This window comes from Lepidochelys kempii, chromosome 16 (genome assembly GCF_965140285.1).
Source record: "Lepidochelys kempii isolate rLepKem1 chromosome 16, rLepKem1.hap1, whole genome shotgun sequence".
In the NCBI taxonomy this organism is placed as follows: domain Eukaryota; kingdom Metazoa; phylum Chordata; order Testudines; family Cheloniidae; genus Lepidochelys; species Lepidochelys kempii.
The window spans coordinates 9035509-9060309 of record NC_136395.1 but is presented as its reverse complement, the minus strand read 5'-3'; the positions used below and the strand labels follow the sequence as shown (position 1 = coordinate 9060309).

Genomic DNA, 24801 nt, shown 5'->3' with positions numbered 1-24801 from the left:
GCTGGGGACGAGAGGTCTTGTTCTTGGGTGCAGGAGGGGGCTCAGGGCTGGGGCAGAGGGTTGGAGTGCAGGGGGGTTCAGGCTCTGGGGTGAGGCCAAAGATGAAGGGCTTGGGGTGCAGGCTGCCCCAGAACTGTGGTGGGAGAGAGGACTCCCCCCAGCCCTCTCTTGCCGCAGCAGCTCGGGGCTGGGGGAGAGGCTGCGGCAGCTCCGGCTGGGCTGGGCTGAGGGAGGGGTGCCTCTCCCCCAGTGAGGCAGGTCCGCCCTGGGGCAGAGACATCTCTCCCCGAGGCAGCCCTGAGCGGGGCTTAAAAGGCAGCTGCACCGCTTAGAGGAAACTTAGCCTGAAACAATTACTCTAGGGCAGGGGGAGGCAAACTTTTTGGCCCAAGGGCCATACCTGAGTGGGGAAATTGCGTGCAGGAAGGGGCTCAGGGCAGGGGGTTGGGGTGCAGGAGGGGTGCGGCAGGGAGCTCAGGGCAGGGGATTAGGGTGCAGCAGGGGCTCAGGGCAGGGGGTTGGGGTGCAGGAGGGGTGCGGGGTGCAGCAGGGGGCTCAGGGCAGGGGGTTGGGGTGCAGGAGGGGCTCAGGGCAGGGGGTTGGGGTGCAGGAGGGATGAAGGGGTGCAGCAGGGGGCTCAGGGCAGGGGATTGGGGTGCAGGAGGGGTACGGGGTGCGGCAGGGGGCTCAGGGGATTAGGGTGCGGCAGGGACTCAGGGCAGGGGATTAGGGTGCAGGAGGGGTGTGGCAGGGTGCTCAGGGCAGGGAGTGGGGGTGCAGGAGGGGTATGGGGTGCAGCAGGGGGCTCAGGGCAGGGGATTGGGGTGCAGGAGGGGTGCGGGGTGCAGCAGGGAGCTCAGGGTGCAGCAGGGGCTCAGGGCAGGGGGTTGGGGTGCAGGAGGGGTGCGGGGTGCAGCAGGGGACTCAGGGCAGGGGTTTGGGGTGCAGGAGGGGCTCAGGGCAGGGGGTTGGGGTGCAGGAGGGATGAAGGGGTGCAGCAGGGGGCTCAGGGCAGGGGATTGGGGTGCAGGAGGGGTACGGGGTGCAGCAGGGGGCTCAGGGGATTAGGGTGCGGCAGGGACTCAGGGCAGGGGATTAGGGTGCAGGAGGGGTGCGGCAGGGTGCTCAGGGCAGGGAGTGGGGGTGCAGGAGGGGTATGGGGTGCAGCAGGGGGCTCAGGGCAGGGGATTGGGGTGCAGGAGGGGTGCAGGGTGCAGCAGGGAGCTCAGGGCAGGGGATTAGGGTGCAGCAGGGGCTCAGGGCAGGGGGCTGGGGTGTAGGAGGGGTGCAGCAGGGTGCTCAGGGCAGGGAGTGGGGGTGCAGGAGGGGTACAGGGTGCAGCAGGGGGCTCAGGGCAGGGGATTGGGGTGCAGCAGGGCACTCAGGGGATTAGGGTGCAGCAGGGGCTCAGGGCAGTGGATTAGGGTGCAGGAGGGGTGCAGCAGGGTGCTCAGGGCAGGGAGTGGGGGTGCAGGAGGGGTACAGGGTGCAGCAGGGGGCTCAGGGCAGGGGATTGGGGTGCAGCAGGGCACTCAGGGGATTAGGGTGCAGCAGGGGCTCAGGGCAGTGGATTAGGGTGCAGGAGGGGTGCAGCAGGGTGCTCAGGGCAGGGGATTGGGGTGCAGGAGGGGTGCGGGGTGCAGCAGGGAGCTCAGGGCAGGGGATTAGGGTGCAGCAGGGGCTCAGGGCAGGGGATTAGGGTGCAGGAGGGGTGCAGCAGGGTGCTCAGGGCAGGGAGTTGGGGTGCGGGGTGCAGGAGGGGTTGGGGCTCCTTTTGTTCATTTTAAACCTGTTGCTTATTAATTTCCTTTGCTGGGGACCCCTAGTTCTTGTGTTATGAGAAGGAGTAAATCACACTTCTTTATATACTTTCTCCAAACCCCTCATGATTTTATAGTCCTCAAACATATTCCCCCTTTTCCAAGCTGAAAAGTCCCAGTCTTATTAATCTCCCCTCATACAAAAGCCGTCCCATCCCCCTCATCATTTTTGTTGCCCTTTTCTGAAGCTTTTTTTTACAAATGATGGGGCGATCACATCTGCAGGCAGTACTCAAGGTGCGGGCATACCCTGGATTTATATAGAGGCGACGTATTTTTTTATCCCTTTCCCAATGGGGCCCAACCTTCCGTTAGGGAGAGATTTCACCTGCCCCTCTGCAAAAGGAGGGGTCAGTGGCTGGGCCCCCGTGCCTAACACCCAGCGGGATTCCGGGGAGCTGCGGCTGGGAGTAACCAGAGCCAGAGGGAGGGGAGCGGAGGGGAAGGACGGACCCAGGTCCAGCAGCCGCAGCGGCCCCAGCAGGGTACGAAGTAGCCGAGCGCTGGGCACGCGGCTGAGCCTCGGGGACGGTAATAGGGTGAGACACGGGGGAGCACCATGGGGAGCAACAGGGCCCCGGGGAGGAGGCATGAGGGTCCCAGGCGAACCGGCCCGTGCAAAGCTCGGGGGAGACCGTCGGCAGGCAGGACCCTCGCCCCGGGGTGGCTGGCTCACCCACCTTCCGCTTCCCATCGTGCCAGCGTGGCCGGCTCGCTGCGGCGGACGCTGCCCAGGAGCTCGGCCGGGACGGGCTCCATCCTGCGGCCCGAGCGCTCCAGGGGCCCCGGCTCCCGAGCGCCAGCCTCCGCCGCCCGCCGGCAGTGCTCGCCCAGCTCCGCCGCCCCCGGCAGCGCCAGGGCCGCCAGCAGCGCGGCGCGCTCGCCCGGCCCCAGCTCGGCCCAGAAGCGCAGCAGATGGGACTGGCCGGCCCGCTCCAGCCGCGCTCGGGTCTCCTCCGGCGGCGCCATGCCCGGCTCGGGACGCGCCCCGGCAGCCGGCTCCAGCCCTTGCTCCTTCGCTCGGCCCCGGGCTCAGCCTCAGCCCGGCCTTGCCGTCGGCCTCCGCTTCCTGATCCGGGCGGGGCGGGGGCGGGGACGGGGGCGGGCAGGGGGGAGAACGGGGGATAAGCAAAGCTGGGGCCGGTTGCAGGAGATGGGGCTGGGACAGGGGAAGACGGACGGCCAGAGGAGTGGGGAGGCCGCAGGAGAAGGAGGGGCAGAGGGGGTGAAAGTTACCAAAAATGGGGGGGGAGAGGTGTCTTCCGTCTGGCTGCCTGGTCCATCTCAGCGCTCCCTCCCCGGGCTGTGCTGTTAAAGGCAGGGGGTAGCCCAGAGGTTCTCCGCCTTACCAGACTGCTGTGCCCCTTTCAGGAGTCTGATCTGGCTTGCGGACCCCCAAGGGTCACCTCACTTAAAAACTCCTTGCTTACAAAATCAGACATAACAATAGGGAAGTGTCACAGCCCCACTGTTACTGAACATTGGCTGCCCCTCTCGTTTGTAGAATTCTAAAATGAATCCACTGGAAAAGAAATACTGTACTTACCTTTCAGTGTCTAGTCTAGAGCCCAGTATAAACAAGTCACTGTCTGTATGAAATTTTAGTTGGTACTGACTTCACTAGTGCTGTTTATGTAGCCTGTTGTAAAACTAGGCAACTATCTAGGTGAGTTGATGGACCCCCTGGAAGACCCCTGCGTATCCCCAGAGCTACACCTACCCCTGGCTGAGAATCACTGTTGCCTGTGTGAAATGCACTGTTTGTCTGAAAGGATGAACTGAGCTGCCTTCAGGTCAATGTGCCACCCTAAAAACGTTGCTCGTGATCATACGTTTTTGGTGTTTAAAGGGCTGACCCATTCCCGTCAATGGGGGGTTTTGCCACTGACTGACATGGGAGCAAAATTAAGCCCTATAAGAATTCCTTGTCAGTTTACATCTGTGCGACCAGTCTGCGTATAGCCTCTTAGCAGTTCACAGGATTGTCTTAACTGCTGTCCTCATTGACTGAATGGTATTCCATTTCCTGGATTCCCCTCTAAATACAGTTTCACTCACAACATTTATTTCTTTGAAAAATGGTATTTTATGATTATTTTTGTCCTTAATGCACCATCAGTTACTTTGTGCAGATGGATGTCATTGTGCTATTTAATATATGGTGTGAATAATAGTTAATTGAGTCTAGGAGCTGAGCAATCACATACAATTTTTCTTTCTACATGTATTTTTTCTCACCTACAACAGAAGTTTATCCTTAGTCTTTAAGTCATATGATGACAATGTGATTTCCAGGGTTTTCATCACCACTTTTTCCATTCCTTTAGATCCACCAATGAGAAATGCCTCTCTCAACCCTTTCCACTCTCTCCAGCAGCACCCTGCTTCTTCACATGCCACCACATCAGTGGAAAACTTATGTCCCGAATATTCACTACAGCCATGTCTGTGCCACTGTAAGGTCTCCTAGGTAGTCACTCTATGCTGGCAGGAGAGAGCTCTCCTGATGGCATAATTAAACCACCTCCAATGAACGGCAGTAGCTGTGCTGGTGGGAATGAATTGACCACTGTCAGGGATGGTCTAGATAATACTTAGTCCTGCCATGAGTGCAGGGGACAGGACCAGGTGACCTTTCAAGGTGCCTTCCAGTCCTCCGATTCTATGTCAAACTATACAAAGTAAATACCCTTAAATCAAACTCTAATAAGTTCGCAAGCAGTGCTTTTCTCACTTTGCCTATCTGTAAATGCCAATTATTATTGATGGAAATATTTTTATAGGTTTGTGGGTATATGGTGCAATTGACATTTGTCAATATTTACAGATAAAAATCTAATCTTTCCAAGCCTAGTTGTATGTACTTGGCTACCCAGACACACATGACATTGTTCTCAATGGGAATACCTGCATTGCATAAAGTTAAGCCCTTGCTTAATTTAGCAAATTCTTATAAATTGCGGTTATTGACACTACACACCAAGTGTCACAGGACGCTGGGTGTTGCAACCTGAAGCAATGCAATTTGCACCTTGCCCAGTCCTGGTTGCAATGCTGGCCTTGGAGTTATGCCCCCCGCCCCCGATGCTGTGATCTGGTAATAGCAATGGAGCAACTAGAAACTAAATGTAAAGAAACAAACAACAGATCCGTGTCGCTGGGACTCTTTCCAATACTGCTACTGGGAAGCTCCAGACACAAGTTCCTGTCCTGAAAGAGGGGATGTGGGCAGGTGCCCTCAGTCTCACCCTCTCTGCAGCATCCTGTTTTCAGGAGGAACAAGGGTGGACAGTTTCCATAATGTGCTCTCTGTGGCTAGGGCTGTATTCCTGTTTTGGGGGATGGAGTCAGAAAGGGCTCTGTTGCAAAACAAATAATAAGATCTTGCTATGTCAAAATGCTCCATAAACTGTAAACAGGGATCTGCAGCCACCTCTGGCATGGAACATGGCCACACAGCAATGCTAGACAGCGGTGAAGAAATACTGTACCCAACTGAAACGGAAGGGTTTTGAATTATGCTGGAAAACTGCAAGGGCACCTACCTGGACATCAGTTACAAATCAATTCCCCACTTTGTGCTGCATGAAAGACCTTTGTTTGCCTGTCCTTTCCAAATCAGGCACAGTGACTGCCCTCTCCTTTGAATAGGAAACCTGCCATTGTATCCAGATGCACAAACCTCTGCAGCTCACTGCTCTGAATCCAGCCCTTGGCTCAGATTAAGAGAAAAATCACTCCTTCAAGGTCCAAAGGGGTCAGCATCATCCCACAAAAAATAGACCAAACCAAAAATCCTATCACCACACACCTCTGCTGCTTGGAACCAAAGCCAGATCTCAGCCTCACAGTTCAAAAGTTACACCCCCTCCACCCCCACACACACACAAAGGTAGCTCAGGGAACTTCTGGAATGAATGGTGGAACTTCATCAGTATCAATAGAATGACATGGGATTCATAATGCCTCGCTCTTATGTAGAACTTTATCCATAGATCTCAAAGTGCCTTACAAAGGAGGTCAGTATCATCATCACCATTTTACAGATGTGGAAACTGAGTCACACAGAGTTGAAATTACTTGCCCAATATCAACCAGCCAGGGGCGCCAGAATGGGGGTGGGGCCAGGGAGCCATGGCCCCACACTTTTACCGGTCAGAAGGGCAAGAGACGGGAGGAGAGGAGCAAGTGGTGGGGGTGGGATCTTGGGGGAAAGTAGTGGCACAGGAGCAGGGCCTCAGGAGAAGGGGCAGCGTGAGGGCGGAGGAACGGGGAGAAGGGGCGCTGCACGGGTGGGGTCATGGTTCGGACATCTGTGGCCCTCCTATTTTTAGGGCACGTCTGCACCCAGCAGGCATGGGTAGAACCTGAGTGACAATCCAGTGCTCTCTTCACTAGGCAACACTGCCTCCCTTTGGCTCCATCTATTAACCTGGGTGTCCTGGCCAAATTCAGACATAGGTGATTACACCTACCTATCGTGCTCTGGGTCTGCACAGCCGTGTTCACTAACTGGGTGGTCATTTTGCTGGCAAACTGTTTTTCAGTGGAGGGGGAGGAGGAGGGTTGTGTCATGATGGCAAAGTCAGTGCTCAAGGAGAGGGGGACAATGCAGAAATGATGGTCTGGCTCCAGTGCAGGATTGAAATGCACGGCACGGAGGCACACAGCAGATCCCACATGAGGCCTGCAGAGCAGGCATGCACGGACCCTCTCCAGGTGCAGGTGACAGCACAAGGAGCTCTCCTCACCCCCCTTTCTGGCCTTGTTGCAGGACCAAATGTGAGCACAGGGACTGCCCTCTCTTCCTGCAGCCGGGGAGCAAACCCTCCCCAAGGGGAGGAGTTGGCGAGATGTATTGGCAGAAGGAACGTGCAACGTCCTAAGGGACAGACGGGCAGTCTGGGCGCTCGGCAGCTCCAGGAGAGATTGAGCTAGTTTCTCGAGTGCTGGAGCTTAGGTAGAGAGGGTGAAAAGATGAATTGAAACCCGCTCCGCACCTCCCTACATCGGGGCTGCTTGGGGCCAGCAGCACGCCCATCACAGAGAACAGTCCCCAAAGCTACTCTCATTTACAAGAGCTTTGCCTGGCTGCCTGTGGGCTGCTGTGCAGCACACAATGGACAGCAGCATAGGGCTGCCTGCATTGGCCCTGCAGTAATCCTGTCCTGGGAGGGAATTTCCCAAAGAGCCATTCCACCTCGCTCACCCCACGAGAGGCAAAAAGGGGCCAGAACTGGGAGTAGAACCTGCTCCATTGCACCCACTCAGGAACACTCCCTTCCAGTGCCGCACCACTCGCACCATGGAGTGCCTGCTGAGCACACCATCTAGCCCCATCATTCATGAAGGACGTCATTCATTCTTCCTACTTCATTCTCTCTCCTGGAAATCCTCACCCATTCCTTTCCCTTCCATTTCATGTTTTTCTCTTCATAGAATCATAGACTATTAGGGTTGGAAGGGACCTCAGGAGGTCATCTAGTCCAACCCCCTGCTCCAAGCAGGACCTAATCCCCAACTATTGTTCCCCTGAAGCTGTAAACAACAAAGTTGTTGTTTATACGAGGACCTTGACTTTAAAAACCCACCGCTATCCTTCCCTGAGCGTTTGTTTGTCTAACGTCTAGTTCTGCCTTGCATGTTTATATTCACTGCTGCCTGATTTATGAATTGGCACAGTCAGCATTTATTTATCAAGATTCCCTGATGTGTGGCATGCCAAGTGTGACGGAGTCACAGGTCCGATGCTCTGGAACTGCTCTGTATGAAGCCAGACAGGACGCTGGGTAGCATGACTCCCCTCAGGGCACTCTCTCAGGACAAGGAGTCTCTTCGGCTATGGCCTTCCTGGGACTGACCTCAGAACATTCAGTGTCTTTGTTCGCACCGTACTCTTCCCCTTGGTGAGTCCACCTGGACGAGAAACCTGGGGAAGCCAGAGGGCCCTGCACCCCAACTCCGCAGTCAGCCGTGACTCCCAGCCAGCTGGTAAAACAGAAGGGTTTAGTAGTTAACAGCAACACAGCGTAGAACAAATCTTGTTAGCACAGAAATCAGTGACTTTCAGCAAAGTCCATCTTGGGGGGACCGGACACCCTGGACTCCCCCCTCTCCAGGTCCCCAACAGAAGACTGCCCATCTTCCAGCAACTAGACCTCCAACACACCCGTTGCCCCTCCTTTGTCTTTGTCTCACTTCTGGTCAAAGTGTCACCTGGTTGCATCCCCCTCCGGGGTCTCAGGTTATGAAGGGCATCGACCATCACTTAGGTGCAGACAGCTGGACCGGCCTCACCTGCCCCTGAGAGTCTCAGCAAAAGTCACACACCCTTATTTCCACCACCTAGGCATTGGTGCAATACTCAGGGAAACTGAGATACACACAGTATTCATGCAAAACAGTAAGACTCAGAGGCTCATGTACAACATAATAAGGAGGAAAAAACCACTTTGTCACACCAAGCTAAATACGACTTCTTAGAAACCTTTCTCCAGCTGATTTCACAGGAACTTATTTATTATTTGTATTTCCATAGCATGTAGGAACCTCAGTCATGGATTGAGACCCTGCATTGCGTGTTGTGTACAAACACAGAACTAAAAGACAGTCCCTACCCCAAAGAGCTGACTGTCTTATCCAACCTATCAATTCTACCTCCAGCAGTAGCCAAGATTTGATGCTTCAGAGAAAGGTGATTAACAACTGTGCTACACCGGGCCAACTGTGCAGTTCTGCACATGGGGAAGAAAAATTCCTTCCTGCCACCCACAGTGATCCACCTATGTCCTAAAGCATGACGTTGGATACCCTAATTACCTTAGTTTGCCTAGCAACAAATGCTGTTAGTGGCCATGCAGTGATCCAGCTCTTCTCAAAATCCAGCCACTTTGTGGGACGTGATGAGCTCCTGCAGCAGTGAGTTCCACACGGCCGCCATGATTAACTGAGCTAACATGTTGGTTAAAGTTTTTAATTTTAATGCAGTTCAAAAGAGGAAAATTACAAGCTTGATGAGGCAAATAGTGAACTAGACAACCTGAGAAATCAGGAATGTGGATGTGACAGTCCAAGCTAGGAGGCAGAGCAGAAAATTAAAGTCAAACATGACTCCTACATCTGCAAAGTAGAGTGTAAATTGCCACCTCTCTCCCCCCCTCCCCCCCATCTCAGCACTGGAATGTCAGAGGCTAGGTTGGCTCAGTTGATTGGTAATGGGAAATGGATGGACCCTTTCATTTCCAAAATTCCAGGGCCCTGCTTCCTTCCAGCCTAGGTGAGTAGGGTATTGCGCCCAGTTTTGGGCCCCCCACTACAGAAAGGATGTGGAGAAATTGGAAAGAGTCCCGTAGAGGGCAATGAAAATGATTAGGGGGCTGGCCTGGGGCACATGACTTATGAGGAGAGGCTGAGGGAACTGGGCTTATTTAGTCTGCAGAAGAGAAGAGTGAAGGGGGGATCTGATAGCAGCCTTCAACTACCTGAAGGGGGGTTCCAAAGAGGATGGAGCTCAGCTGTTCTCAGTGGTAGCAGATGACAGAACAACTTAGCAGTTGTTAATTCTCTCTGCTCACAATCTATTCAAAAGCACCATAAACCAGTTAAACAGACCATTATATTCACCACTTTCCCTCTCCAAAGAGGTATCAGCCTTGAGGTAATACATTTGACTGCCACTGCTGAAAAGTGCTATCAATGCTTTACAAAAATGAGGAAGCATTATTGTCCCCATTCTGTGGGTGGGAAAGATGAGGCACAGAACATGGCTGCTGTCACACAGTAAGCCACTCTTCTTAGCATATGCTTCAGGTGGTACATGACCAGGAATCATCACCGAATTTAGTCCACTGGTTGGATCATTAGCTTCCCCAGCCAGGCCAGGGCACTGATGGGGAGTACGACATGAACACTGATCCATGCCGCCCTGGTAAGCCAATGGTAGACTAAGAATAGAGCCGAAATCTCCTGATTTACATCCCCAGTGTCCTATCCACTAGACTACACTGCCTCCCCTCATAGAACTGATCCCAAGTTCTCAGTAAATTTCAGCTTGAACCCAGGACTCGTCCGAACTTTATTGATGGGGGCGGGGGCTGGTGATGGAGGTTGGGTGATTTTATCTCCTGGTGCCTCATGTGGGGAAAACAGGCTGAATGACTTTGGACGCAATCTGGTATATAAAAACCCCAGAGAGGTGATATGGGAGAGGCAGTTCGGAGCACTCACAGCGATTCCCTGCAGGGGGACCAGTTACGGGGTAGTATCAAGCCAGAAAAGCATCAACACACAGGAAATGGATGGCAAGGGGATGCAGGGAAGCCGGGGGAGGGAGCCCAGGGGGTTTCTCAGTGTGGCGTGGTGGTTCTGTTTGCACTGCCGAAGGCCGAGTCCTCCCATGATGTTTTCTCATTCCTCATGGCCACCTTGTGGGGCCTCTCCAGGACTCACTCTGTTTGCTTTGGAGGAGGGCTTGTGCTTTCCACAAAGTAACTCTTCTTCCCCTCAGTCTCTTTTCCCCCAAACCTGGTTGACTGGCTGCTCACAGACCAGCCCATGGAGCTGGCTGGCTTTCCTGGTGACTGGGAGGAGGAGAAGCAAATTGCTGAAATAAACCTTTTTTTATAATCTGCTGCACGGTTGGGTCAGCAAAGCAGGGACTTGTATTTCCAGTGAAGGCCGCACAGGCCCTGATCCTGCATGGGGAACCAGTGCTTCCACTCCTGTGTCTGGACCATTATCCAGGCAGGACTGCAGTCACAGTTTGCCAAATGGCTAACTACTGTTACCTCTCAGATTGGGGGTGGCCCCACCCGATGCCAAGCCTCTGAGAGACTAAATGCTATTTTCCCCATAGGGAGGTCCACTGTTCCTGGTGGTTCAGTACTGCAATAACAGGGCGATGTGTGTAGTGGATGGAGTAAACTGCTATTCAATCTCCCTATTCCAAAAATCAGTTTAACATATAGTCCTCAGATAGAGGAAGTATCTGTTATTAAAGCGATAAGAACAGATTTAAAATTTTTATTCAAGCTAATGTTAAAATTATCTAAATACAGGTTAATAAAAACATTTCTAGTCCTCTGCATATAATGCTTAAATTATCCAAAAATAGCAAGTTTGGTTTAAAAAGTCATAAAAGGCACATAATACATAATCTGATACTTGGTGAAATTTAAACATAGAACACACAACCAATTTGGGGATTGTGCTCTGCTTCTTAACAGTTTGCCCTGAGGTTGGCACTCACAGTCACAAGCTACTCCAGATGGCTCGAGCCCTCTCATGGATCAGTAACTGGTTAGCAGATAGGAAACAAAGGATAGGAATAAATAGTCAGTTTTTACAATGGAAAGGGGTAAATAGCAGGCTTCCAAAGTATGAGACGAGACTACAGACTTTGGGGCTGGTCAGTTTAGACAAGATGTAAGCGGGGGAATAGTCCCGCTCTTGTGGGGAACTTTCCTGGCTTCTGTACTACCCTGGTGAAGTGGGCTAGCGAAAGGATCTGAGTCCTCGCTCCCACTTCCTTTACCCAGTGGCCTCCCTGCCCTTGAGGACTCCCCTTCCACTCTCCTGTCTGGCAGAGTCCTCGTAACCCCAAAAAGGCTGGGCCCAGGATTCCTGGGAGGCTCGACCCCCACCCCTGCTGTGGTCACCTAGGACAGGGGGCTAGGGTGTCCCCACTCCGGGGTACTCTCTCTGCCCTGGGCACTTCTCTGACCCACTGACCATTACACACAAGTTAAAGCAAATGCAAGTTATTTAGTCAATAATTAATTTTAAAAAGAATAAGAAAAAATGGGAAAGGTTAAAGGAAACACATCACCCCGCTCTGTGGCAGGGAACATCACAAACAGCGTCTCTGGAACGTCAGGGCAGTTCACAGTCTGTTCCTTGTAAGTCCCAGGCCCCGTCTCCGGCCCTGGCTGTGCTGCAGGGATGCCGTGGGTTGGACGCTTGCTCTGCTGGTGGCCACACGCTCTCAGGCTCTAAGTGGTAGGACCCTTCTGCCCAGTGTCGCCCCCGCCCTGTCGGGGTTACGATCCAAGCCTGGCCTGCAGAGCCTCTTGGCTGAGGCGTCTCCTTGTCCTGGGCCCGCTGCCCAGGGTCCCCCTCGCTCTCCCCAGCTGCTCACCGCACCCAGCTCCGGACTGCTCCAGCCCCAGCTCCACCGCTCTGTCTCAGCACAGCTGGGGCTCTGCCTCCAGCTCCCTGGGCTGCTTCTCTGGCCCCTCTGGCTCTGGTTGCTGCAGCTCTGCTCCCAGGGCAGGTCTGCTCTCTCTGGGCTGTGCCTCTGGCTTTGGGGCTGCAGCTCTGCTCCCAGGACAGGGTCTGCTCTCTCTGGGCTGCTTTTCTGGTCCCTCTGGATCTGGCACAGCTCTGCTCCCCAGCTTAGCTCAGCCCCACTCTGTCTGACCCAGGCAAATCCAGCTCACATGGAGGACAGGACCGCCTTGGCCTCCTGACTCCCTGATTAGCTTGCCCGCCCTGTCATTCAGGCTGACCTGGAGCATTGGCCTCTCCTCATTGTTCCTGGGGGCTGTCAGTCTCAGGGTCCTGATTCCTCATCGACCCTTCCCCCTTTTTAGTACTGGGAACTAGCCAACCAAAACACCCCCACTGAATGTTAGTAAGGGGGCAACAGTCCCCTTACAAAGAGATGACTAAGGAGGGATATGATACAGCACCGGTTCTCAACCGGGCATCTGCCAAAAGAAACCTGGGCTTGATCCACCTCTGACTCACCTCAGTGGGACCAAGCCTACCTACCTGGTTTGCGGGTGGGAGGAGGGGCACAATAAAAAATTGCAGTATCACTGCAGAAGAGAGATCTCCCCCTGCCATCAGCAAGGGCTGCCTCACAGCCACTGACTCCACGAGCAGGCAGCAGCTAGCCAAGGAGACACACCACTGCTCTGCCCTGCTACATTAGTGGAGGGGGGCGGGGGGGAAGCAGGTGACCTCATGTCCCCCGCTTCACTTCTGATTTCACTTTAGCCCTACGCAGGGCTGTGTATTTAATTTTACGGGTCCCTGGTAAAAAAAGGTTGAAAACCACTATGAGAGAGGTCTATAAAACCATGAATGATGTGGCTAAAGTGAAGAGTGAAGTGTTATTTACCTTTTCCCACAATATAGTAAAGGTGAGCAGGACCCATCTGACTAAATTAATGTGCAGAACTCCTTGCCATGGTATGTTGTGAGGGACAAAAAGTATAACTGGCTTCCACAGAGAATGAGATAAGTTAATTGAGACCAGGTCCATCAAGAGTTATTAGTGAAGTTGGTCAGTGATGCAATCCCATGCTTGAGGCAAATCCTACATCCCTGACAACACAAAGACCAGGAGTGGAAGGTAAGGGTGGATCACTCCAAATTGTCCTGTTCTGTACACTCCACTGGGCTAGATGGACCATTGGTCTGACCCATTCTGGTCTTCTTACAGGAAATCCTGGGGGTGAAAGAATTAATTGATAATGAGCTCTGCTGCATAAAGTCATCTAGAATAACCAGATAGGCCAGTATGAATACCCTTTTTGTATCATTAAACATTAACACACAAAATATGGGGATTAGTTATTCTAGCTCCTTCATTTGGGAATGAACTCAAGCACCAAAAAAATGAAATTTGAAAACATATCTGAAATATATTTTCTACATTATGCAAGCCTTGCCTTAGCAAATCACTAATACCAAAAACGTATGAAATGAAACAAAATAGACCCCTCCTGAAAACGCCCCTAGTAACACATTTAGCTCTCAGTACATTATAAATAGTATTTTTCAAAACTTTTATTTCTATGTTATAATCTTTAAGATCAAGAGAAGCTCAACACACCGAGTTTAACAACAATTCTATTTTTTGTACCACATAAAACAGCCTCACCGAAGTGAAGCTTCAAAAAATTGGATAGAAACTCGTGATTGTTTCTCTCCACGGAAATCTTTAGTAAAAGGCGAAAGATTTATACGATCTGAAGAAAAACCAGAGTACAAACGATGTGGTGCAGAGGCGCTACCAGGGCAACAGCGTGTTCTTCGTACCTCACGGTGACTACACTGACAGCCCGCTAAACCTCTCGCTTTTAGAGGACATGTAATTGAACCGATTCAAGTCCCGAGTTTGATCATCGGAACCGGGGTTATTGGGAGCAAAGCGAGCCCCTTGACCAGGGACTCGCTTCCCTGCGCGCAATGCACTGTGGGTATGCAAATGAGATTCTCTGGCCGCTCTCCGCGCCGCGCCGGGCCGGGCCGGGCGGGGGTGGGGGTGGGGATGCCGTCCTGGCGGGGGGAGCTGCTCTCCCCAGACAGTCCCGCTGGCGCGCAGGCGCACGGAGGACTCAGCCGGGCGGGCAGCCAGAGGGCAAAGGGCCCCCCGCTGAGTTAGGAGCGAAACCCCGGAGCTCGCGCATGCGCCCTGCAAAGTGCCTGGGGCCGGGTCTCCACGGAGGGTCTCGGCGCGCCGGGGGCGGCTCCGCTGCGGAGCAGCTCCCCGCGGCTCCCCGGGGACACGGGCCGAGCGGGAGCAGGCGGGGGGGGGGGTCACTGGGGTATGGCACCCGCTTCCGGGGGGGGTCACTGGGGTATCGCCGCCGCCCCCGGGGGGGTCACTGGGGTATCGCCCCTGCCTGGGGGGGGTCACTGGGGTATCGCACCCGCCTCGGGGGGGTCACTGGGGTATCGCCCCTGCCTGGGGGGGGTCACTGGGGTATCGCACCCGCCCCCGGGGGGGTCACTGGGGTATGGCACCCGCCGGGGGGGGTCACTGGGGTATCGCACCCGCCCCCGGGGGGGTCACTGGGGTATCGCACCCGCCTGGGGGGGTCACTGGGGTATCGCACCCGCCCCCGGGGGGGTCACTGGGGTATCGCACCGGCCTCCGGGGGGGTCACTGGGGTATCGCACCCGCCCCCGGGGGGGTCACTGGGGTATGGCACCCGCCGGGGGGGGTCACTGGGGTATCGCACCCGCCCCCGGGGGGTCACTGGGGTATCGCACCGGCCCCCGGGGGGGTCACTGGGGTATCGCCCCCGCCCCCGGGGGGGTCACTGGGGTATGGCACCCGCCGGGGGGGGTCACTGGGGTATCGCCCCCGCCCCCGGGGGGGTCACTGGGGTATCGCCCCCGCCCCCGGGGGGGTCACTGGGGTATCGCACCCGCCTGGGGGGGTCACTGGGGTATCGCCCCCGCCCCCGGGGGGGTCACTGGGGTATCGCACCCGCCTGGGGGGGGTCACTGGGGTATGGCACCCGCCGGGGGGGGGGTCACTGGGGTATCGCACCCGCCCCCGGGGGGGTCACTGGGGTATCGCACCGGCCCCCGGGGGGGTCACTGGGGTATGGCACCCGCCGGGGGGGGGTCACTGGGGTATCGCACCCGCCCCCGGGGGGGTCACTGGGGTATCGCACCGGCCTCCGGGGGGCGGGAAGCGAAACGCAGCGTCTCCCCCCGCAGAGGCGGGGCCGCGATCCCGGCTGTTCCTGGGTCTCTCCGGGAGCCCGGGCCGGGCCGGCTACGGCTCCAGCGCAGCCGGACACTGGCGCGTCACTGAGCTCGGGGGCAGCTCTGCCCCCCACCGCGGGGAGCGGGCCCCGCAGAGGCCCCGGCAGGGCCCGGGCCGCCCCTCGGCGAGGCCACCTGGTGGGGGAGGGGCCGGCCGTGGGGCTCTGAGCGCTGAAGAGCGGGGCGGGGGAGGGGCCCGATCGGAGGGGCGGAGCCGCGTGAGCACGTATGCAGATATGTGTGAGCAGAGCATTGTGGGAGCCGGAGCAGGCTGCCCAGCAGGGCCCGAATTTGGCACCTGGGGCTTGGTGTGGAGGAGGCTGGGGCCCCGGGGCGACGTCCGGGCAGCTCTCGGCAGTGGGAGCTGGTGTGGGCGCGGCCGGCGGGTGGGGCGCAGCGGGACCCACCGTGGCTTTAGAGTATGGGGTGAGAGAGGGCGGGCGGCGGCTGGGAACGAGCAACTCATACTTACCTGGCAGGGGAGATACCATGATCATGAAGGTGGTTTTCCCAGGGTGAGGCTCATCCATTGCACTGCGGGTGTGCTGACCCCTGCGATTTCCCCAAATGCGGGAAACTCGACTGCATAATTTGTGGTAGTGGGGGACTGCGTTCGCGCTCTCCCCTGGCACTGGGTCAAAGAAAGACAGTAAACGAAACTCGCAGCGATTTGGAGATCTCTTGTTAGTAGAGGCTCTGTCCTTGTTTGTTACTGGGTTTTTTTCCTCCACTGTGTGATTGTTTTGTCCTGTAGGTGGTTCTAGGGTGGCCGGGACCTGGGGCAGCTGCCTGGCTGCTTTGTTCTCTCTGTCGCTGCCTGTAAGCAGCTACTGGTGTGTTTGCGAGTCCCGCTGGTGTTGAGTCCCACAAAAGAAAGCAAAGCTCAGAAACTTTGGCTTACGCAGTAACTCTTCGCTTATTGTGGTTATGTTCCTGGAAAATGCTAGGTTAGGCAAAATGATGTTAAGGGAGTCTAATTTCTGCAGAGAATTAATATGGGTGGGGGTTAGGTTCCAGGGGAATTTTTTTTACCAGACAAAAGACTATTTTATATATATATATATATACACACAGTATAAGTTTTAAATAAAAAATGAATACTGTACACAGCAATGATGATTGTGAAGCTTGGTTGAGGTGGTGAGGTCAGAGGGTGGGCTATTTCCCAGGGAATGCCTTGCTGCCAAATGATGAATTAGCACTCGGCTGAGCCCTCAAGGATTGACTCATTGTTGTTAATGTAGCCTCACACTCTACAAGTCAGCAAAAATTGAGGGAGGGGAGACACACACAATGTGTGTGTGAGACAGATGCGCATTGCCCCTTTAAGTACGCTGACCGCACTCTAAGTACATTGCCGTTTTAAGTAGATCAGCAAGTTGAGACAGCAGCTGCAACCAGCAAGCTCCCTCCATCCTGTCGTGTCCCCGCCCTGCTCTGTGGAGCTGGGGGTACAAGAGCTGAGGGAGGGGGACACCCTGACATTAGCACCCCTCTCCCCCCCCCCCCTTGCACAGCAAGCAGGAGGCTCCCAGGACTTGGGAGCAGCTCCAAGGCAGAGGGCAGGAGCAGCACACGGCAGTGGGGGGAGGGACAGCTGAACTGCCGGCAATTGTTAGCCTGCTGGGCAGCTGCTGCACAGGGAACTTAGGTGAGTGGGGAGCTGATGGGGGGGTTGCCGGTCCACCCTGGTTTCCAGCCCCCACCAGCTCACTCCAAAGGGCTGCTCTTCTGCAAGCAGTGGACAAAGCAGACGGCTGCCAAGTGACATTGTAAGGGAGCATTGTGTAACTTTAAACAAGCATGTTTCCTAATTGATCAGCAACGTAACAATGGAACCACGTTAAGTGGGGAGTTACTGTAACACTCTGTGCTTTCTGCTGCTCTGTTAATCGGAGATCGGGCTGCTGGCTTCTTTGTTGCTTTTCTGTCCTTCCCTGGGCTTTTGGATTGGCCTGCTCTCTAAGTCTGCCTTTGGGGGGCTTGGACCAGTGCCTTCTTTTGCCCTAAGGGGAGCTGCCTGGCTGCTCTGCCTCTTTTCCTGCTTGCAGCTTTTTGCCTGCCCCTCCTTCTTGGGCTCTTCCTCCTCTGGCAGGAGGATGGCCCATCAAAAACACCTCTCTCACCTGATCCCCTCGTCCAACATGCAGGCTCACTCCCTGCCCTGGGGCCGCTTTGGCTTTTGCTGTCTGTTCTTTCTCTTGGTGGCAACCCTGTCTGTGCTACGGAGACTAGGCTGGCACAGCCCCGTGGTGGAGGAGGTATTTCCGTTGCTTTAGGTCCACCGCTTCCCTGAATGCCCTTAGCTATGCTGGGGGTTGGGTCAGCGTAACCATATCACCCAGGAGTGGGTTTCCCTTTTACACACCCCTGATGGATGGAGCTATTTTGACTTAACTGTTCAGCACGCACCAACCTTCAGGCCTGGTCTGCACGGGGAACATAAGTCGGCACAGCTACATCGGTCCAGGCAGTGGACAGAAGAATTCTTCCGTCATCCTCGCTCCTGCCTTTCGGGGAGGTGGATGGCCTATGCCAACAAGATAAATCCTCTCCAGGACCCTTCTCCAGGAACAGTGCCCTTCCATTTGGGGAGACTACGCTGGTTAAAAAAAGAGAAATAGTTTAACTGCGCTTCTCTGTGACAATATTGACTTTGTATTGCTTCCTTTGTGTCTCCTTATAGAAGTTGTGTTCTGAAATCTTCAGGATTTTACTTCATTTATGATTAAATCTTGCTGTAACTTTATTCTAATTTGGAATGAGTAACTAGACATGAGCTTTTTTTTGTGTTATTGGCGGATTGTTCAAAAAGCTGGGATTCCACTTTCTGCTGCCTTTCAATTTAATTTCCTCTAAAAGCCCACTTAAAACCTCTGCTTCCCACATAACTATCGCAAACATACAGTCCTCAGGCATACATAAGATACTTACAGTTTAACTCAATACCAGTCCAGTTCCTTGCTGTTTCCTGTCTAACCACTGCACACATATGGTATACCCTCCCTACCCTGAGCTGATTCCTGACTTTTGCACTCAGTACAAGAAAACAATAATTGAGAGGTAAGCTGTACAGGGAACTCTTCCTCAACTTGCACTCTACTCCCCCAGGGCCTTTCGGGGTCTTCTATGGACTTCAGGTTTCATTTGATTTCCAAGGTTTATGGTCTGATTGATTAGCCATCTCTCCTAATGCAGGGATCCCACATGTCAGACCAAAGACTGAGTGCCCAAAAGAGCTAAGAAACAGAACTAAAGCTGAGCACTACTCGTTACATTTACTTGGGCATCCAGAATCTGACTGTGCCCTGGCAAGTTCAACGCTGCTGAAAGAAATCAGAAAATAAGGAGCTCGTCAGGTCCCCCTGCTAGCACCCAAATCTGGTGTCTAGTCAATCTGCTGGGAAATAAGGAAAAGGAAATGAATAAAAAAGTCAGGAAATAACAAGGAAATGAAGAGGTTTGTCGAATGGGTTTCTGTCCGATTTACCATCTTCCTAGCTACCAAAGTTAAAGACTGAAAGTCACCCTATCAGCATCAGTACAGATTGTTAGATGGAAATTAAAAGGAGCTGCTGTCACAAGTGTTAAGTGCCTGCAAGCGGCATGCAGACCGTTTAAAACCACCACAGTTAGAGGCTCAGATGAAATGTATGCCCTGAATCAGAAACAACAATAGGAGGACCAGAAGAACACCACCCTAGGTAAACAGCAGAGTAATGGAGGCTATTAGAGGCAAAAAGTCATCCTTCAAAATTTGGAAATCAAATCCTAGTGAGGATAATAGGAAGGTGCAGGAACTCTGGCCAGTTAAGTGTCAAAGACTAACAAGTCAGGCCAAAAAAGAATCTGAGAAGCAATGTGCTAAAGACACAAAAGCGAACCACAAAAATGTTTTTAAGTACATGAGAAGCAGGCAGCCTGCCAGAGAGGCGGTGGGGCCACAAGCTGCCAAAGGACACTGTAGGAAGACAAGGCCATTGCAGAGAAGCTCCATGAATTCTTTGCAGCGGTCTTCACTGCAGAGGACGGGAGGGAGAGTCCCACTTTGGAGCTGTCCTTATTGGGTGACAGATGTGACGTACCATCCCAGTACAAGAGGTTTTAGAACAAATTGTTATATTAAACAGGAAGAAGTCACCAGGACCAGATGGCTTTGAACCACGAGTTGTGATGGAACTCAGATATGAAATTGCAGAATTTCTAGCTGCGTACGCAAGCTACCACTGAAGCAAGCCTCTGTTGCAGACAACTGGCAGGTAGCTAATGTAACACCAATTTTTAAAATGGGCTCCAGGGGTGACCCTGGCAATTGTAGGCCAGTGAGACTAACTTCAGTAATAGGCAAACGGGTAGAATGATCAGGCACCCAGATAAACAGGATATATTGGGAAAAGGTGAACACAGCTTTTGGAAAGGGAACTCGTACCTCACCAATCTTCTAGAATTCTTTGAGGATCTCAACAAGCATGTGGATAAGGATGAGTCAGTCGATATAGTGAACTGGGATTTTCAGAAAGCCTTTGACAGGGTCTCTCACCAAAGGCTCTAAAGAAAACTAAGTGGTTATGGAATAAGAACATAAGAATGGCCATACTGGGTCAGAGCAAAAGTCCATCTAGCCCAGTAGCCTGTCTTCTGACAGTGGCCAATGCCAGGTGCCCCAGAGGGAATGAACAAAACAGGTAATCATGAAGTGATCCATCCCCTGTCGTTCATACCTAGCTTCTGGCAAACAGAGGCAAGGGACACCATTCCTGCCCATCCTGGCTAATAGGTCCATTAATGGCTATTGTCCATGAATTTATCTAGTTCTTTTTTGAACCCTGTTATAGTCTTCGCCTTCACAACATCCTCTGGCAAAGAGTTCCACAGGTTAACTGTGTGCTGTGTGAAGAAATGCTTCCTTTTGTTTGTTTTAAACCTGCTGCCTATGAATAAGTTGAACAGTACTGGTCCCAGTACAGACCCCGGGGGGACACTTGGGGATAAGAGGGAAGATCCTCTTCTGACACTGGCAGACCAGATGCCAACTCATGCCAAGGCCCCTAGGCTTTACTGAAAAGTGACAAACACATGGCTGGAAACTAGTCTTGCTCACCTGTTTGTTTTGTTGTTAAAACAGGCATTGGATTTATAAAAATGTGTTTTGTGTTTAGACTTTATGAAAAGCTTGTGAGTTGCTGCATGCATTATTCTTACCTATAATATCTGTATCCCATGTTATAAGGCACTAAAACTGTAAACCCCCATACCGCCACCAATCAGGAGAAAAGCATTACCAAGAGTGAAATGCTAATTTACCAGAAGAGGAGTCATCTCCTTTCAAACAAGAGATGGCCCTGAGACATCAGACAAGCCACTGTGGATCATCCATGGACAAAAGACTTGGTTGATTGCTCCTCCTCACCCACCCGCCCATACCCACGAGGAGGCGGAGACCTGCTCAAACACTTGCCCCATCAGCTTGAGCTCTGGGGGAATGGAATAAAAATCCCTGTCAAGAAGAAACTGTTGTCCCTATGCTGCTTGGACTTCCGGGAGAGGGCACGCCTTCTAAGCTTCAGCAAGGGATCCCGGCGGCCTGGCTAGGGTTAGCCCTCACGGACACACAGGGCTTGCGTGTTTACAGCAGCTTCTACTACTCTTCGAAACCTCTGACTGTAACTCCTTTGTGTGTATGTTTCCCTGCTTTAACCTGGTAAATAAGTTTCTTCTTTTTTTTCCTAGTTAGTAAGGATTTAGCTAGTTTATTATAGGATTGGCCACGAACGTTGTCTTCGGTTTGAGAACTGAGGTGCAATTGACCTGGCTGAGTGACTGGTCTGAGTGACTGGAATATTGTTATGGTTTTTGGTGCAAGGGACCATCTCTCACAAAGGCAGGCTCACCTGGGTGGCAAGATAGATGCAGGGTGCCCAAGAGGGCTGTCTGTGACTCCATGTTAAGGCTATTCTAGTGCCTGAGGAGTTCACACTTGATACTTGGTTGGTGAAATAGAAGTGTGGAACACACAACCGTAAGGAGCCCCACTGTCTGCCAGCCCCGGGCATCCGGGGCTCCTGCTCTCCGGGGCTCTGGCTGCACTAGAAAGGTAAGTTTCTAGCTTGCCTGGTTCAGAAACCAGAAGGGAAATAAAGAGAACCCACATTACATTTTTAAAAAAAGAATCCTCATGACTTTTAAGCCAATCTTGTAATTTTGGGGAGTCTGATTTGTGATTTTCCAATGGTGAGGGTGGCAACACTGAGAAGTTAAGGATTATTATTTAGCATTTACATTACAGTAGGTTTTGGGGAAAACAGGTCAGGATTGGGACCCTTGTGTGCCCAGAGCTCTTCTTGACCTGCTGCTCACAAACCGGGAAGAATTAGTATGGGAAGCAAAAGTGGATGGGAACCTGGGAGGCAGTGACCATGAGATGGTTGAGTTCAGGATCCTGACACAAGGAAGAAAGGAGAGCAGCAGAATATGAACTCTGGACTTCAGAAAAGCAGACCTTGACTCCCTCAGGGAACTGATGGGCAGGATCTCCTGGGAGAATAACATGAGGGGGAAAGGAGTCCAGGAGAACTGGCTGTATTTTCAAGAATCCTTATTGAGGTTACAGGAACAAACCATCCCGATGTGTAGAAAGAATAGTAAATATGGCAGGTGACCAGCTTGGCTTAACAGTGAAATCCTTGCTGATCTTAAACACAAAAAAGAAGCTTACAAGAAGTGGAAGATTGGATAAATGACCAGGGAAGAGTATAAAAATATTGCTCGGGCATGCAGGAGTGAAATGAGGAAGGCCAAATTACACCTGGAGTTGCAGCTAGCAAGAGATGTTAAGCGTAACAAGAAGGGTTTCTTCAGGTATGTTGGCAACAAGAAGAAAGTCAAGGAAAGTGTGGGCCCCTTACTGAATGAGGGAGGCAACCTAGTGACAGAGGATGTGGAAAAAGCTAATGTACTCAATGCTTTTTTTGCCTCTGTCTTCATGAACAAGGTCAGCTCCCAGACTACTGCACTGGGCAGCACAGCATGGGGAGGAGGTGACCAGCCCTCTGTGGAGAAAGAAGTGGTTCGGGACTATTTAGAAAAGCTGGACAAGCACAAGTCCATAGGGCCAGAGGCGCTGCATCCGAGAGTGCTGAAGGAGTTGGTGGATGTGATTGCAGAGCCATTGGCCATTATCTTTGAAAACTCATGGCGATCGGGGGAAGTCCTGGATGACTGGAAAAAGGCTAATGTAGTGCCCATCTTTAAAAAAGGGAAGGAGGATCCTGGGAACTACAGGCCAGTCAGCCTCTCCTCAGTCCCTGGAAAAATCATGGAGCAGGTCCTCAACGTTTATCAATTCTGAAACACTTAGAGGAGAGGAAAGTGACCAGGAACAGTCAGCATGGATTCACCAAGGGCAAGTAATGCCTGACTAATCTAATTGCCTTCTATGATGAGATAACTGGCTCTGTGGATGGGGGGGAAACAGTGGACGTGTTATTCCTTGACTTTAGCAAAGCTTTTGATATGGTCTCCCACAGTATTCTTCTCAGCAAGTTAAAGAAGTATGGGCTGGATGAATGGACTATAAGATGGATAGAAAACTGGCTAGATTGTTGGGCTCAACGGGTAGTGATCAATGGCTCCATGTCTAATTGGCAGCCGGTATCAAGCGGAGTGCCCCAAGGGTTGGTCCTGGGGCTGGTTTTGTTCAATATTTTCATAAATGATCTGGAGGATGGTATGGATTGCACCCTCAGCAAGTTTGTAGATGTCACTAAACTGGGAGGAGTGGTAGATACGCTGGAGGGTAGGGATAGGATACAGAGGGACCAAGACAAATTAGAGGACTGGGCCAAAAGAAATCTGATGAGGTTCAACAAGGACAAGTGCAACGTCCTGCACTTAGGAAGGAAGAATCCCATGCACCACTACAGACTAGGGACCGAGTGGCTAGGCAGCAGTTCGGCAGAAAAGGACCTAGGGTTTACAGTGGAGGAGAAGCTGGATATGAGTCAACAGTGTGCCCTTGTTGCCAAGAAGGCTAACAGCATTTTGGGATATATAAGTAGGGGCATTGACAGCAGATCGAGGGACCATGATTGTTCCCCTCTATTTGACATTGGTGAGGCCTCATCTGGAGTACTGTGTCCAGTTTTGGGCCCAACACTAAAAGAAGGATGTGAAAAAATTGGAAAGCATCCAGCGGAGGGCAACAAAAATGATTAGGGGACTGGAATACATGACTTATGAGGAGAGGCTGAGGGAACTGGGATTGTTTAGTATGCAGAAGAGAAGAATGAGGGGGGATTTGATAGCTGCTTTCAACTACCTGAAAGGGGGTTCCAAAGAGGATGGATCTAGACTATTCTCAGTGGTAGCAGATGACAGAACAAGGAGTAATGGTCTCAAGTTGCAGTGGGGGAGGTTTAGGTTGGATATCAGGAAAAACATTTTCACTTGGAGGGTGGTGAAGCACTGGAATGAGTTACCTAGGGAGGTGATGGAATCTTCTTCTTTTGAGGTTTTTAAGGTCAGGCTTAACAAAGCCCTGGCTGGGATGATTTAGTTGGGGATTGGTCCTGCTTTGAGCAGGGGGTTGGACTAGATGACCTCCTGAGGTCCCTTCCAACCCTGATATTCTATGATTCTATGACACCTAGTGCCTTGTCTTGATCTTACAAACCAAGATACATGGAACATAGGCTGGGTAGGGAGAAGTCTATGTAACTCATACAGTTGTTGATATACATGTGACCTCAAATATTACCAACCCCCCCGCCAAAATACAAAGAAACCAAAAGCCAACCAACCATCTCCCCAAAAGACCCACGGTCTGGAAAGCATTCATCCCTCATGCGGTTGAAAGATTCACAGCAGAAAGACAGATGCTGGCTTCTTAAACAGTTCTCTAGCAAGACAATAGACTCACAAAACACCCCCAGAAGATTGTAATAATATTTTCTTATAAAGAAACCAAAGCACTACAGATCTGTCAACTACTTCAAAAAATCAGCTTTAAAGAAGCATCATCACAATTAAACTCTTTCTGCTTTTCTGACCAGCATATTCTCCCCAAAGGGAAATGCACTGTTCCTGGAAGCACTGCAATACCAGGTCAACGCGTGGGGTGGATAGAGCAAGCTCCTATTCCATCCCCCTGTTTCAAAAATCAATTTAATATACAGTCCTTAAATAAAGGACATATCAGATATTAAACTGATAAGAAGATATTTAATACTTTTATTAAGATGATGTTGAAGTAAAAAGAAAACGGGACAGAGTTTAAGCATAGAAGTTTCTGGTTATCAGGGAATAAGGTACAGATTATCAAGGGGCGCGAAATTCGGTTTAGGAATGGGTGGCATAAGGAATACATAATCTGCAATCTCCCTGATTGGGGGTAAAAGTTTAACGGGTCAAAGTACAGACATTGAGATATGGGGGTAAGTTGTTCATATAATGGCTATGTTCAGGTGTGGAGTATAAT

The 24801-nt window shown here is 52.1% G+C and overlaps 1 protein-coding gene and 4 non-coding genes across 5 annotated transcripts in view; 1 reads left to right on the top strand and 4 right to left on the bottom strand.

Moving 5' to 3' along the window:
* UAP1L1 (UDP-N-acetylglucosamine pyrophosphorylase 1 like 1) overlaps window positions 1–2894 on the bottom strand; it is a 34806-nt gene extending 31912 nt beyond the window's left edge. Inside the window, exon 1 of the mRNA XM_073314218.1 lies at window positions 2501–2894. Coding sequence (XP_073170319.1) covers window positions 2501–2789 — 289 coding nt within the window. The 5' untranslated portion in view covers window positions 2790–2894. The remainder of the gene's footprint in view (window positions 1–2500) is intronic.
* A 7779-nt stretch (window positions 2895–10673) lies between these two features.
* On the bottom strand, window positions 10674–10866 carry LOC140899461 (U2 spliceosomal RNA). Its single transcript, XR_012155346.1, has one exon. It is a non-coding gene; the product is annotated as a U2 spliceosomal RNA (small nuclear RNA).
* Window positions 10867–13699: 2833 nt separating this feature from the next.
* On the bottom strand, window positions 13700–13815 carry LOC140899462 (U5 spliceosomal RNA). The gene has a single exon (XR_012155347.1). It is a non-coding gene; the product is annotated as a U5 spliceosomal RNA (small nuclear RNA).
* Window positions 13816–15790: 1975 nt separating this feature from the next.
* On the top strand, window positions 15791–15954 carry LOC140899446 (U1 spliceosomal RNA). Its single transcript, XR_012155331.1, has one exon. It is a non-coding gene; the product is annotated as a U1 spliceosomal RNA (small nuclear RNA).
* Window positions 15955–24391: 8437 nt separating this feature from the next.
* LOC140899455 (U2 spliceosomal RNA) lies at window positions 24392–24583 on the bottom strand. The gene has a single exon (XR_012155340.1). It is a non-coding gene; the product is annotated as a U2 spliceosomal RNA (small nuclear RNA).
* Window positions 24584–24801: the final 218 nt, after the last annotated feature.